We start from the raw sequence: 15,155 nt of genomic DNA, 5'->3' as shown, positions 1-15,155 counted from the left end.
TCTTGAAACGTTTTCTCTCAACACTATAAGAATTATCCTGAATTTGGAATATTAATTTTTCCACGAAACAAATGAAAACATTTACTATGCTCTAAAGAAACCCACTGCTAAATGAAAACTGCAAAGCACTTAATTACATTATTGGAGAAGACAAATAACAAGAATCAACGTTATATTTGTAAATTTTGCAGGACTAGTCTCGATGGTTTAACTACAGAACCTACAGAATTCCGCTACGTAGACGATAATTTTGCTCTGTTTGACGGTAATAAAGATGATTTAAATAAAGTTCTTTCAATAACGAATTCCACTGTTCCTGCTATTCATACTTGAGACTGCTACTTGAAACATCCAATTCTCTTCCGTTCCTCGACATTTTGGTCACATGTAACACATCCAACTTCAGTACTACGGTTTACCGTAAACCTTCAGTTTGCCCTCCACCACACTTCAAATTATGTCATTCGACTAAACAAAAGTTAGCTTTATTTTACTCCTATGTTTTCCATTCATTTCAAGTTTGCTCCACCAAACTAGCTCTTGATCAAGAACTAAGTTATTTAAAAGCAGTAGCTATTGACAAAGGCTTTTCACCCAACATTATTAATCAAGCAGTTAAAAAATTCTCACTTCAACACACCAAAAGGCACACTCTTGTTTTAGGAGAATATAAGAATTCTGTTGTCATTCCTTTCTTTCCATCAATTACCTATAAAATTACACTTTTTTTACAGAAATTTAACTTTCGGTTTGTTTATTCTGCTATTATTAAAATTCCCAGTTCCATACTTAAGGACCCCATTCCGGATATGAATTCCTGGGGTAATTACAGAGTTCCTTGCCAATGTGGTTTAATTTACATTAGCCAAACTAAGACAGCCTTCAGATTTTTCGCTAAAGAACATGAGGCACATGTTAGGAAAAAGAAAACGCAGAGGTCCTCGGTTGTCGAGCATCCTTGGTCCGAAAATCACATTTTCCTTTTTTCCGCAGCCAAAATAATTTTAAAAAAAACCTCCCATTGTTGAATTAGATTTTCTAGAAGAGTGTCACATTTAAGGAAATCTTTCTGTTCTAGTTAACAACCCTAATTCCAATTCATCTTTACCTTCAGCCTTTAAGGAAATTATGTATTAGTTTTCTTGTTTCATCAGTAGATGGCGCCAGTAGCTTAACTGTCCAGCCATTCTTATCTTATCATCAAATCTTATCTTGTTTATTTGCACTTAGGTAGCTGAGGAAGTTGGTTCTGTAGTTAAACTATCCAAACTAGTTCCGAAAAATTTACAAATATAACGCTTATTCTTGTAGTTTGACTTCTCCAATAATCCTTATTCGGCGTGTTACTTTAAACCACTTAATTACATGTTGCATGCAGAGAGCAGGAGAAGGAAGAGAAAGTATTTAGCAGCAGGGCCTAAAAATGAGTTGGGAATGCTTGGGAATGCTTTATTTGAATCCTGAATAGCGACAGGGCAATAACTTACAGCAGTGGGGATCACTGCAGAAGTGACGCATTAGAGTCTTTCACAAGGGTTGTATTTAAACTAAAATTAGGAATTAAAAGTTTTATTGCCAATGAAGTTACTAATTGTCTTTTACATTTCATATTTTACATACATGTTTGTATATATAGTCAAAAGTCTTTAATCCGGACGTCCGTAATCTGGAATGATCTATAATCCGGACTTTCAGCGCATTGAACATAATACCTTTACGCATGCGCATAATACTTTTACGCATGCGCATAATACTTTTACGCATGCGCATAATACTTTTACGCATGCGCGTTTAATGTAAACGCACGGTATAAGCTAAGCTAAAATTATCTATTTCAGTTGATGTTGCAGATTGTGCTGTTCCTTAAACTTCTAATTGGACCGCCTTATTATTTTTTAAAGACTGTTAGAGCAATTTTATAAAAGTAAACTTTAACTTTCGGTCATGTCAAAAAGAATTTCCGATTCTGGAGCTGCCAAAGGATTTACAAAGCGAAGCATGTTTCGATGTCGATCAAACAAAAAGTGGAATTGCTGCAAAAAATGGATAAATGCATATCCTTTGTTTCTCTAACCATTCCGAAATCTGTTTATCAATTTCACGCTGCTTTGCGGGGGGGGACGTCGCGGCGTACAATGAACTGGAGGTTCATCTGTCAGCACTATCCTTATCTTCAGGGCAGATGTTTTTATTTTATTCTGCTTATAATTCTTTACTAAATGTAATATTTCATCTCGATGTATTCCGTCTTTGATATGATTTAAATCAAATTCCTCGTCATTATAAATATCACGAATACACATCGAATAGTTTTCTCGTTGCAATTTTCTAATTTCGACTATGCGTAATGTATGCTTTACGCATGCGCGCGTTGAAAGAAATGTTTAATAAAGTAAACAAATAAATATTAAGCTTTTTTTTTTGTAAATTTTGATACCCTTTAGATCATAATTGCTCTTTATTTCATAAATGACGATTTCATATTTTTAATTTTATAATTTCTGCATGCCATCTTAGGAGATTTAAATCGATGATCTATAATCCGGAAAAACCGATAATCCGGAATCGCCGAAGTCCCGAAGCGTCCGGATTAAAGACTTTTGACTGAAATTTAAATAATAATGTTTTTTAAACTTATATATATATATGTAAGATAAAAAATATGTAAAGCAAACTTCTAAATTTAATTCACTATAACCTCTATTATTTCCTATTTCATTTGGAAACTTCATCTATCTGTCCTAAAAATAGCGCTTAAGTCTAAACTGCGTCATTCAAATTAATCATGCGATCTTACGTAACCCTTAATGCAGAAGCCTCTTAACCAATAACCAAATTGCAAACCAAAACTTTTCTCTTCGCATGCTTCCATCTTGCATAACTATGCATTTCAGCTTTGCTCTCTACTGTGCTAAGATATAATTTCGCTGGCTTGCTTTCTGTCTCAACAATATCAAAAATGTGAATCCTCTGAGGAAAGGCACGACGAGAGTGCCAAGTGATTGTGGCCACAAATATCAACTGCAAATAAAAATGGAATTAAACTGCCTCAACTGCCAAGTTCCTTAGACATGACCAAGTTAACGTTATTCATCAAACGTAATCAAAATTCATCTTCAATATGGATCTAAGCACGCATCGACACTGTTCCGGCTTTTCCTTGTGCTTTTATTATCTCTATTGGTCGTAGAGGAATGGATTATGTGCTACTAACCTCAATGGAACATTTATGTCAACTAATCTCAATCGTTTAATGAATGGATAAAATGAAAGAGCTCTTCATTTAAACTCCCAAAGCAGTGCTTCCAAAATTTGTGCTTTCATTACATACTATACATATCGGGTGTCCTAAAATAGACTGTCGGTTTTCAAACCTGTATAACAGGAAAATGATTAAGGTAAAAAATAATTTTTGCGGCAGATTCAAGTGACATAACATTTCCTCCCACAGATGGCGCTGTAGATAGTACATCCGTAAATCAACGAAAAATAATTGGAAATTACATTACAGTATTTTCGAAATACCCGCCATTAGCAGCAAACACATGCCGTAATCAGAGGACAAAGTTAGTACACATTTTCTGTAGAGTGGCCAATGGAGTGGCTGCATGTTCGTCACTGATTATTTCATCAAATTTCTCGAGTGTTCACGAATTTTTACCGTACACATCCTTCAAGTGACTCCAAAGGGAGAAATAGCACGGATTCAAGTTTGGTGAATATTGTGGTCACTCTTTCCTGTAAAGCATGAGGCCAGTTTACATCTGTCAAAGGAGCTCGTAGCGAGCCGCTCGTCAGGGCGTTTCGAACCGAGTGAACGGACCTGTACTCTGATAGATTGTTTACACCAATCAGAGTGGACTGACAACTCGCCTCCGTTTGTTTACGAAATGGATACCGACGTCGCAGCTGCAGGAAAGAATATGCATTGAACATACATAGATGTTCTTAGGCTGGAGTGCTTGAAGTCTGCGAAGCAGTTTCAAACGAATTAATTTCTGCTCTTGGGAAGGGAAAAAAAAAGAAGAAAAAAAAATGGGTACGTCATTGGGTAGCTTGCCGCAATGAATTAGGAGTATCAAATGAACTATTAAATGAATTTTGGACGAGAATGTCCAAAGTTACAAAAACGTTATTGCATATCAGATACAAGAATTTAAAAGAAACTCAGTTTGAGAGAAGTTTAGTCAACTGTGGTTACTGAAATTCAAATTAACAAAGTTTTTCTACTGTATACAGCTGTTTATTTACACCTAATTAATCATTTACAAAACAATGTAAGTAATAATGTAATGTATATAATGTAAGCCAAGTAATAATGTGTTTTATTATTTATTAATAGAAAGAATATATTTATTCATCCAGAATCCACAGAATCAGTAGCTCTCTGTACATGAATTAATTATGCAGAGTTCTGACTGGAACTGTGTTATTTCTAGAGAAGAATGCAAAATTAACACATGGAATATTTATTCAAAGCTACCATTAACACGACAGAAGTAAACTGTATAATATCTACCTAATTATTCAGAAAATCTGAAATAAATAAGAAGCAGCAAAAAACTTGGGAGCATTACATATATTACCACAGGTAAAAGAATATATATTATGACATAGTTCCAACAGGAAGATATTTATAGCAAATTGTTACTTTTGGATCCTACTGAAATTGTGTTTCTGGACAACACACAAAGTGATATCAACAAAATTAATAATGGTTAAATATACTGATTATACTTTACTTTTAAAATGCTAAAACGGATAGTTTAAGAAGATTAGAATTCATCTAGCATAATTTGTATAAACCTTAATACACCTTCAGTACTTGCACTCATACATCCAAGCTGAATATGTTTCACATCCAAGCTGAATATGTTTCACATCCAAGCTGAATTGTAACGAATTATAGCCCAGAATGTTTTTATACAAAGCAAGAAATTTAAATATCCCCAATAAAACAGATCTACATATCTTTTTCATAATTCCATTTTTATTTTTGTAGTTTATAATATATATTTATTGCATCCTCATGTAGGGATGCTTGTAGAAAAATGAATATAAGCTCACATAATTATAGAAATAAAACACTTCATAAGATGCGTATGCATTAAAAAATGCCATGGTTTGGCTATCGCTTAATCTTGGCATTATAGAACTCACTGTCACGACGTCCCTGCGAACGCTGCTCGGAGTAACTGCCCGGAGAGATTTTTCAACAGGTTCAAAGTAGAAACGGAAGCGCTTACTCATCTCCCCTACGTTTCTACTCCGTCGAAGTAAGCGTTTACATTGTCAAAGTAATCGTAAGGAGCGACTCGCTCCGAGCCGCTCTGACAGGTGTAAACTGACCTTAATTTAAAGCATACACACGATTATCAAATTATTTCTCTAGGAAATTGAAAACTGCAGCAATCTGGTGAGGCCTCGCATTATTTGCCCATGAACCAGGATGTCGCGGATGATTCGACCAAAACATTATCAATGGCCGCAAAATTTGAACATTTCGTTCTGAAGTGAATCAGGTAGGAAAAAAGGATTCAATTATACCTCTTCTGGAAACGTCTGCCATATAGTCACTTTTTGAGAATAAAGCGATTGTGGAACACACACACGAGGGTTCTCAGTTCCCTAAATTCACCAGTTTTGCTGATTGATGAATCCATCGAGATGGAAATGAGCTTCATCTGAAAACCATACACATTTCAAGTCAATTTCGCCACAGTCAATCATTTCCAGCATTTGATTTGCAGATATCCTTTACTTTAAGGATACGGTCTGAAGCGATTGTTGTGTTTGAATTTTGTACGGGAACAAGGCCAGACACACATTGCCCTATGCACCGCCGTTTTGCTCAAATGACATGCGGCTGCAATTTTTCGGCCTGAATTTCTAAGGTTGCGTGCAACTGTTTCCTCATGGACCTGCACAACCGCTTCTGCAATAGCCGACTGGTGTCTCCCACAGTCAAACACTACAACGCAACTTCCTTCGCAATAAACTTAAAAATATCATAAACTATTTATCTATCAACTGTGAAAATTTAAAAGCTCCATAAAAATGATTTAGCAAGGAAATTCTGATCTAATTAACAATATTGTTAAACTATGGACTTCTTCATATATAGACTACAAGATATGGACTTCTACATATGGATATTCTTTCACTCTCTTCATAACATGGACTTCTATATAGACTTTATATTTTTTATTTTATTACTTTATTAATTTTACTACATATAGGCATTATACGTATGGATATTCTACATATGAACATTCTACATATGGTCTTTTACATATATTTATATGTTGACTTCTACATAGACTTTATATTTTATTTTAAAGTTTATAAGGTATTTCTCCCACCTTCTTGGCGTGCTTCGTGGTGTGGTGGTCTGCCCACTGGGCCGGTATTCCATAGGTCGTGGTTCGATTCCCGGCGAAGGCGTTGCTCATTTTAAATCTTGCCTGCTTCGAAAAATCCTAATGTCTGTACAGTGGCGCTAGAACTAAAAGGGTGGTGGATGATGATTACTCCCCATCCAGGATTTGGCGATTGGGTCCCCTAAGGCTGTTATCACACGTCGGTTTTCTTCGGAAGAACAACTGTTTGGAACAATTTTTCTGCTTAGTCACAACAGCCAATCAACACAGATCGCTTTGGGTTAACGCAGGGAAAACTGGTTCCCCATTACAAACAAGCTGATAGCATTCGAAGCTGATAGCTGATTGGTTGAAAACGAACAAATTGCAATTTTTTTGGAAAGGAAGAAAAAAGTCGCGCGTCTTTCAATAGTAAACCAGGCAGAAAAATTGTCCGAAACAGTTGTTCGTGTGAAACAAACGCCGTGTGATATGGGCCTAAAAATCCCAGTTGCCCTTTAAAAGGGGGAGTATATAAGCTATTTCTCACACCTTCTTGGTGTGCCTTCGTGGTGTGGTGGTCTGCACACTGGGCCAGTATTCCAGAGGTCCGTGATTCGATTTCCGGTAAGGCGATTGCTTATTTTTCATCTCTTCGGCTTTTCCAATTAATCTAGTCTCTATAACCTGTTCGATTAAATTTCTTGTACAATGTTTTTATTGCATTCGGCTGTGGACCATCAGCGACTTGGAATTTGCTCTGAAACCTTCTTCTTGTTGCTATAATACTTTCCCCAGTCAGTGGGAATAGTTTGGTAAAAAAAATTTAAAGCAGTATTTGTTGATTTTATTTTAGATCGGCAATCACAGATGGCGATATCTTGCAGTTTGGCATTAAAGCCTCTGTGAACTGTTGTTATTATTAAGCATCATAAATTTAAAAAAAAAAAAGTTTAAAGATTTCTCGAAGTTATTCACCCCAATGCAGAAATTATCATCTGATAGAATATTGATACCATGGCAATACTACACTTGTGCTCGAAAAATAATCAACAAACGCCATAAGAAACGGTCCGAATGTAAAAAGAGGAATTAAAACATACAGTTGAGGTATGAGGTAGATGTTGCATCGCTAAATGCAAACAAGTAACCAAAATTAGCAAAAAACGCAATCCCGCAATCACAACACAAAGCCTTAAAAGGGGCATGACAGACCTATGCGTCAGTTCGCAAGCAGTGATAATTCCGGGTAGGCCAAAGCGGAGAGCATTTGCACAATGAAATGAGTTGAAGAGCTGTCGGGATGTTGCAAGCTGGTGGAAGACAATCTGCTGTTGCGAGAGAGCTGAATGTGCATCGTAGTGTCATCAATAAGTTGTGGAATCGTTAACAGAGGAATCAAATCCCCTGTAGAAGACGTGTGTCTGAACGCCGAAGGACTGTCATAACGGCAGACAATCGCTTCCTGTTGCTATGTGCAAGACGCCTTAGATCACTAACAGCACAACAGCCGGCGTTGCAGCTCAATGAAGCTGCAGAATGGCCCATATTCCCTCACACTGTGTCTCGTCGACTGCATGAAGGCCAACTGTAAGCCCGACGACCTGCTTTTTTTTTTTTTTTTTTTTTTTTTTGTCCCCATCGCATGCCTGAGTGCGTTTGATTTGGGCCCGTGAACACAGTTGACCAGCAGAGCAGTGGGACCACGTACCCTTTACGGATGAGTCTCAATTTAAATTCAGAACGATTCCTGAAGGGCAATGATATCGCGAGAGCCAGGGACACGCAATTGGGCGCCAAACGTTGTCTAAAGAGACTATTACAGAGGAGGAGGCTGGGATAGCAACAAACGACCGCACCGACCTCTACGTGATTCCGTCACAGCCGTTCGATATCGCGAGGTAATTCTATAACCTCTTGTGCGTCCTCTTATCGCTGCAAAGGGTACCGATGCGGAATTTGTGGACGATAACCCCCCCCCCCCTCTCCCGGGTAAGAGCTCAAGTGGTGTGGAATTATCTGGAGAGTGAAACCATTCCATATCTGCCGTGGTCCACTAGATCACAGGACCTGAATCCCACACAGCATGTATGAGACATGTTGGGACGACGGACAGCAGGTCGCGATGTGCCGCCAGGCACCCTCCATGAGCTCCGGCATGCATTACTAAAGGAACGGGCGCTGCTGCCACAACAAGCGATAAATAACAGTATTGGCAGCTTGCCTCGAAGTTGTCATGCATTTTAGCTAGAGGATATCATACCTGTTATTAGCGCGATGTTTCCATTGCACACGTGATGTTTCCATCGCACATTCTTCCGACCCATTTGGTTTTTCGCGATGTGATGGTCGTAATACATGTGCTTTTGTATGTCTTCCGCTTTATTGTGTGCTATGTGGTATAGTAATGCCACACCAACTTCTTAGGTCAATTAAAGGCATATACATTAAATAGTTTTTGTTTTATCCCATGTTTTGCCTTCGTTGCTTATGTTTTGACCAGGAGTGTATACTGGAGGAGAAATTCAAATTGTTTATGATATTTTACTTTCCGCTTCACGAATTATCCTTATATACGAATTAGTTCATAAAGCCAAGAATCAGAGTGTAAATGTGATTAGGTTATTTGAATATGCCAAAGCAACTAGGTTCTACCTGCTTAAGAGGAAGAATACCTCCGTGGAGGGCTGTCTTAGGAAAACTGGCTCGTAATCAAGTTACACATGGGTAAAATCATGAAAACCAAACATGTCTTGCTTCGAACTACCAATATTTAACAATCTCTAACCACTCAGTTCCTAGCCGGGAAATATAAGTGTGAAAAACCCCGAATAAATTCAACACTACAAGGAAAAGAACTGACAGTGTCCAATATATTGAACTACTTACCTTTTACTTTGAAATGAGTATATACGAATTACCAAGAATTTCGCGTTATGATGTAATGGAGCATTTTAAAGGGGAAAAATTACAGATGAGAATCTGTAATTTCGTAATTAAAGGCAAGATAATTTTCTGTGTACCTTTTGTTTCACTACAAAAATAAAATACTCAAGATTTGGAAAATTCATACGCAGTTTACTTTTTCTACTAATATTGCTATTGAGTCGGCGCAGAAGACCATGCCGTTCACCATTGGGTTGCGGTTTTTAGCATGCTATGATTTTATTAGTATAAAATACACTACAATACACAACAAAACAATACAATGAACTAATAAAAAGACTTTGATACGCTATGTCATAAATCAATAATTATTCTCTCCTTTATTCAGTGATAATTATTCAGCCATCTACAATGACCGCCTGCTAGTGTTCAGGTAGGAATTCAGTGTCTCTCCTATAGAACTGTTGTAGTTCAGAGTTGAAAAAATCTGTTAACCATTTGCTAGGAGAATCTTCATCATGAAACTTTTGTCCCTGAATGTTGTCAGAGAGACAGACCGTAAAAGATAGTCATCAGAAGGCGTGACAGATGTGTCGGAAGTGTTCATTTTTCTCTACTTGACACTCCACACTGATTAAAATTAAAAATGGACAAAACGAGTTGTTAACAACATAGAAGTTGTTCGCAACAATCAATCTCCGACCTCAACAGAAGCAATTTAACAAAGAAGAACGAAAACTTCGCAATACAATGTTTCCAACCCAATGAAGAACGGCACAGACCGATGGACTGCTTCAATAAAAAGAGATTAAGAGTTTAATATAATTTTTGTCCAAAATGCCTTCTAATTTTTGCCTAATTTTGAACATGTCAAAAATTATTTACAGATGGCAAACATTAAAATAAAAAGAAATAAGGATACCTACCTGATGGAACATCAACACTACAGATAGGAATAGTAACGTTTTTTATTTTGTTCATGCACTCCTCAAATTCTGGACGAACTGGAGGTTTGAAACTAAAGCCAAAAAGAGCATCCACAACCAGATTATAAGAATCATCAATGAGTTTTGCATCAGGTAAGAAAGACAGGAATGGAATATCCATTTCTTGGCACTGCACAGTTAAATTTTCATACAATGGCTTATTTGTCCTTTTTGGATAATAGATAGTCGGATCGTAACCCTGAAAAGTAATTGCAAGTACGTGAATGTTCTAAATTAAATTTCATATTTTGTAATGGGATGAAATGTGAATGTTGCAAAATAACTATCAGGAAAGAAAATCCGTAAACTAATATCATTCGAATTTTACTAGGAAGTCATATTTCCTGTAATTCAGTATGATGAGAATGAACTGCATGTAAATAAAATACCTTCGTATTAAACCAAATTATTTATTTCTAGTCAGTATGTAAAACGTAAAAAGTATTGATAAACAAATAGCATTAAAATTAAAAATACATCTGGAGAAAATTTAAGCCCCATTCTAGTCACAGTCTATATAACTTTGACAAAGATTTCAATTATTTTGCCCAATTTTATGGATTAGCCCAAAATGGCATTAGCCCGAAAGGACTATTAGTCTCGAAACGGGATTTGGCGGCGTATCACCTTAAATGTCTGAATCACTTTTCAAATTGTTGCCACGAAATATTACCACCTCGTATTACTTTTAAAGAGATTAAATAATAAAGAATCTGTATAAATGAATATATATTCCTCGCACTGTGAAAAAAAAACCACGGTACTTAGGGTCATCAAATTTTCAAAAACTTAGTCTTCCACCGGAACATGGGCACGGGAAAAAGGTATGGACTGCTCTCCCCTAGGATGCTGAGGAAGCTTAGCAGTTAGCAAAAGTCTCCCTCTGACCACTCTCCCCCAGGATATTCAGGAAGTTTAGCAGTTAGCAAAACCCAGCGATATCTAATATGCCTAGATGGATGCACAGGTGCCGATCTTGCTTCAACCAGTACCTATACCTGTCGTTCTTGTCGGCACACAAGCCAGGTTCCTGACTGAGTACGTAACGTAGTTGTACGCTCCGACAAGATTGAAAAGCCAACATGTCTCTCCTCTCGGGCGTTAGTGGCACGGGACCGGCCGCTGAGTTCCTGCATGGAGTTCAGTATGGCCCACCTGGGGCCATCGATTTCACGTTTGTTTGATAGTCATGGGATACAGACTGACATGAGGAGAGATGTCGAGGAACGACAAACAGCAGTCTCAATAGACCACGAAACTGCTAACGTCTAATTCCGACACCTATGCCTGTAGGAGTTGCTCCTTCTTACACGAGGCGTAACACAACCTTTACACAAACAACCAAAGCCCAAATAAGAAACCAGCTTTGAAATCTTTCCGTTTATACATAGTGTAAATGGCGTTATTTATAGCTGCTTTGTGCTATATGCTGGAATGCTAATCATTCACATACCCCAGTATATATCTTCCCTTTCGTGAAAATTTGACGTTTGTTGCATTCCGCTTTCATGGTGTAGCAATTTTAATGGCCAGAAGTGTATTTATTACTCCACAATATTATACTCGTCAGTAGTCTAAGGTGCGCGTGCTCTGTTTCCTGTTACTCATGCACTGCCATACGACTCGCATGGTACCTTATAAAAATCGCCTCATCATACAGCGATCTTGTTATGCATCATATTTCCCAGTTTGTGTTTACAAATTCTGCGGAAACGTGCGACACTCTATACATTCTGTTCGAGGATTGAGGGTAACTTCAAAACGGCATAGTTTGCACCTGCTGTTTTGTTCACATACTTGATCCCCCCTGAAAGTTTCGTAGCGATTGTCGTCAGGCAGTTTGAAAGAAATTCTCGGCGTACTGTATTTGAAAGCAACCAGGTACTTGAACGTTTTCGCAAAAAATGTGGTCATTGTGCTCAGTGAGGTATCACACCATGGACAACACCAAATTGAATCAAACTACGCGTCTGAATGTTTTCCGTTTAAGACAAAATCAATGCTAAACAACGTCGAGATGAAGTCTTAGAGCCCTCCAAAAGGATCTTTGATAATGGTCGTCTATGCACAGACGATTACCAGATAGATAGAGTAGGCTTTATGGCTTTTAGAAACGCGGTGACAATGAGTCAAAAGATTTTGTTAAAACTTACAATTAAGTTGCATAAAATTTTCTCCAAAAGGTACAGGAAAAAGCGAAAATAAGGTTTCGAAGGTATCCTGAAATATTTTGCCACCCTCCTCCTTAAACAGAAGGGAGTGAATATTTAAATTTCCTCTGATTTATAAAAATTAAACTTCTTAAAATTTTCATTTCGTTATACATCTTTTTAACTCAAATGACATAACATCTTATTCTGCATAGCAGCATTAATAACTGTTAATGTTTGCTTTCGATAATAAAACTAATGCATTAAAACTGATAGTTGGAAAAATAAAAAAAATATTAGGAAATAACTTGCCGAGATTTTGATTGTCAAAGCGCCCCACGTAGTTTAATCTATCACAGTGTCCGGTCAAAGATAGAGCAGTGAGTGAATGTTTCCACAGAATAAAATGGCCTCAGACTTAATCTGAATAAAATTGAACTGTTCTAGGAACAGTTGTTTAAGACTTCATTTGACCATTTCCCAAAAATCTTAAAAAACACTCAGTAGTATAGTGAAATTCACTGCCTCAATTTTCGTCATTACTGAAGTCCCATTCTTAAGATGATCCCACAATCTGCCAAATTTAGAAAAGTTAATAAAATTTAAGGTTAATTAAATATTTATTAAACCTCCTTTTCATCCATTTTTTTCTAGTATTTAACTATGAATTTTACTTAAATTTTTTTATGCATTTATTACTTATTCCTGATTATGCAATCACACAATAACATTTTAATTACGAAATATCATTAAATTTCACTAACTAATTTATAACTATAGGTTTTGGGCTTCCCTGTTCCGAGAACTTTGCTCAATTGAAAGATGATTATTTACCTAATTACTTACTTCTATCAACCACTCACCCTAAATCATTACATTTACTGTATGTTCGAGTAATCGCCTTTTACTTATCTGACTATGGGAACGAGTGAACACCAAAATTTAAAATATTACCTTTATATTTTCATATTTGGTAAGTTACTCAAAATAATACAACACAAAATTTAAGTTTCCTTGAACGTACAAAAAGAACTGGTTACAACACTTGTCATGCTACTCGAAGTTATTATATCAACTAGACTAGGCAAGCTAAACACTACTGAAAACATTTACCGAAAGACAGGAGCATTCATGACTAATTTAATCAGCGACCTCCTTTCTAACAGGCAAACAAAGACATCAGTAGCAACTAGTGAAAGTTATGAGGTTACGATTCTTTCTCACAATTTACACTATGCTGTTTGCCGTAAAATTTATATGAACTTCTGGAATGAGCAAGTATGTAATAAAAACAAGGCAAAAAGGAAAGAATCAAATTAAATCTTAACTGATAATTAGATGAAATGTCACACGTTTTGAATGCTAAGACTGGCTGAAAGAAAACAATGTCTGAATTTTGTTTACTTTTTCCTTTCTTTACGTGAAAATACATACAGATAAAATTCACATAAAGAATTATAAGGAAAAATTTTATATATTTTACCAGCATTTTATAAGAACTACTTGGGAGAGAAAAGAAATATCACGAACAGTCAAACAGTAGTTTATAGAGGTGATCCAAATTAAAATTATAAATATGCAATAAAATTCTGAAAGGTTGTACGACTGATTTGAAAGTTCGCAGGAATTATTCTTGTGATTCAAAGAATATTAACAGTCGCAATATGGTGCTACAACAGCGAAGAAAGAAGCAGCATCAGTACAAATATGGTCGTCTCACCAGTCAACATGTAACGAGTTAAGATAACGCGTTTTTTCAATAGTGAATGCGTCAAACTAATTGAAATTCATCCCAAAATGAAAGCGCAACTCACTGTTTCGTACATATTTTCCTGCAGGAACTGTGTAAGACTCAGGTGTTAGAAACACTTGTGTGCAGGCACCCGGGTATGAAAAACTCATCCTGTGTTGAATTCGTGCGAAAATGGCATATCTTTTTCTACCCTAACGTTAAACAGTTCGTAGTTGAGATGAATAAATCTCGTGAAGCTGCAAGTTATGAGTCTTCAGACACGTCCGTTGAGCTAGTTCGAATGTTCGGTGGTGTAAATGCAAAATGCTGCGTGCTAGCGTCTTAATGGCGAGAGCTAATCTGAGTTGAAGATGTTTTCTCTGGGGGTCACCCTCCCAAGTACTGACCGCTTCCTGATGCTGCTTGACTTCGGTGGTCGGTCGTACTTTGGTGCGATGGGTGGAGCTACTGGCCGTCTTGACCAATGGTGGATCTGAAAAGGAAGTGCATCTACTTGCAAGACAGGCATTGGCCGGGGGGGGGGGAAGGAGTTTAAAGTAAAACCAAAATATACATTATTATTAGGTGATGTGAATTATTTTTAAGTAAAGCAAAAGGATCATGGAATGTAATAATAGTTATTTCTAATGGGATTAGGATGATATAAATATTATGTTGGCTATGTTGCAGCATAAATTAGTTAAAAACCTTATGTGGCTGGCTGAGTATCCAAACAGATGGCAATTTGTATTTTCCTGAGTTTGGTCGTAGTTCTAAGATTTCTTCCTAGATGGCGACACTTATGTCGTGTAATAAAAACAGAGTATAATTATTTATAGATAAGTCATATTTCAGTGCTTAAATTAGATTTGAAGATACATTATCAAGGGGAAAAGAAATATAATCACAGTTTATGTGTTAAGATGTATTAGGACCGCTTTCGGTCTTTTTCTGTTGCCTCTATCCTGATAGTTTTAGTCGAGCTGCGGGATGGAGCTGTTATTTACTTTATGGATGTTTCTGAAGAATTTTCTTGCGATTT

The 15,155-nt window shown here is 36.8% G+C and overlaps 1 protein-coding gene across 2 annotated transcripts in view; it reads right to left on the bottom strand.

Annotated features, from left to right (window-relative positions):
• Positions 1-15,155, bottom strand: part of Naxe (NAD(P)HX epimerase) — a 105,290-nt gene that overhangs the window by 1,348 nt on the left and 88,787 nt on the right. For both annotated transcript variants that reach the window (XM_085818491.1, XM_085818492.1), the window contains exon 3: positions 10,172-10,430. In XM_085818491.1, the coding sequence (XP_085674617.1) occupies positions 10,172-10,430 (259 nt within the window). The remainder of the gene's footprint in view (positions 1-10,171; positions 10,431-15,155) is intronic.

The sequence above is a fragment of the Stegodyphus dumicola genome, chromosome 6, assembly GCF_044657685.1.
Source record: "Stegodyphus dumicola isolate Sdum_Otavi_A_Nest chromosome 6, ASM4465768v1".
Classification (NCBI taxonomy): domain Eukaryota; kingdom Metazoa; phylum Arthropoda; class Arachnida; order Araneae; family Eresidae; genus Stegodyphus; species Stegodyphus dumicola.
The sequence above is the reverse complement of the archived record's forward strand: the minus strand, read 5'-3'. Positions and strand labels throughout refer to the sequence as shown.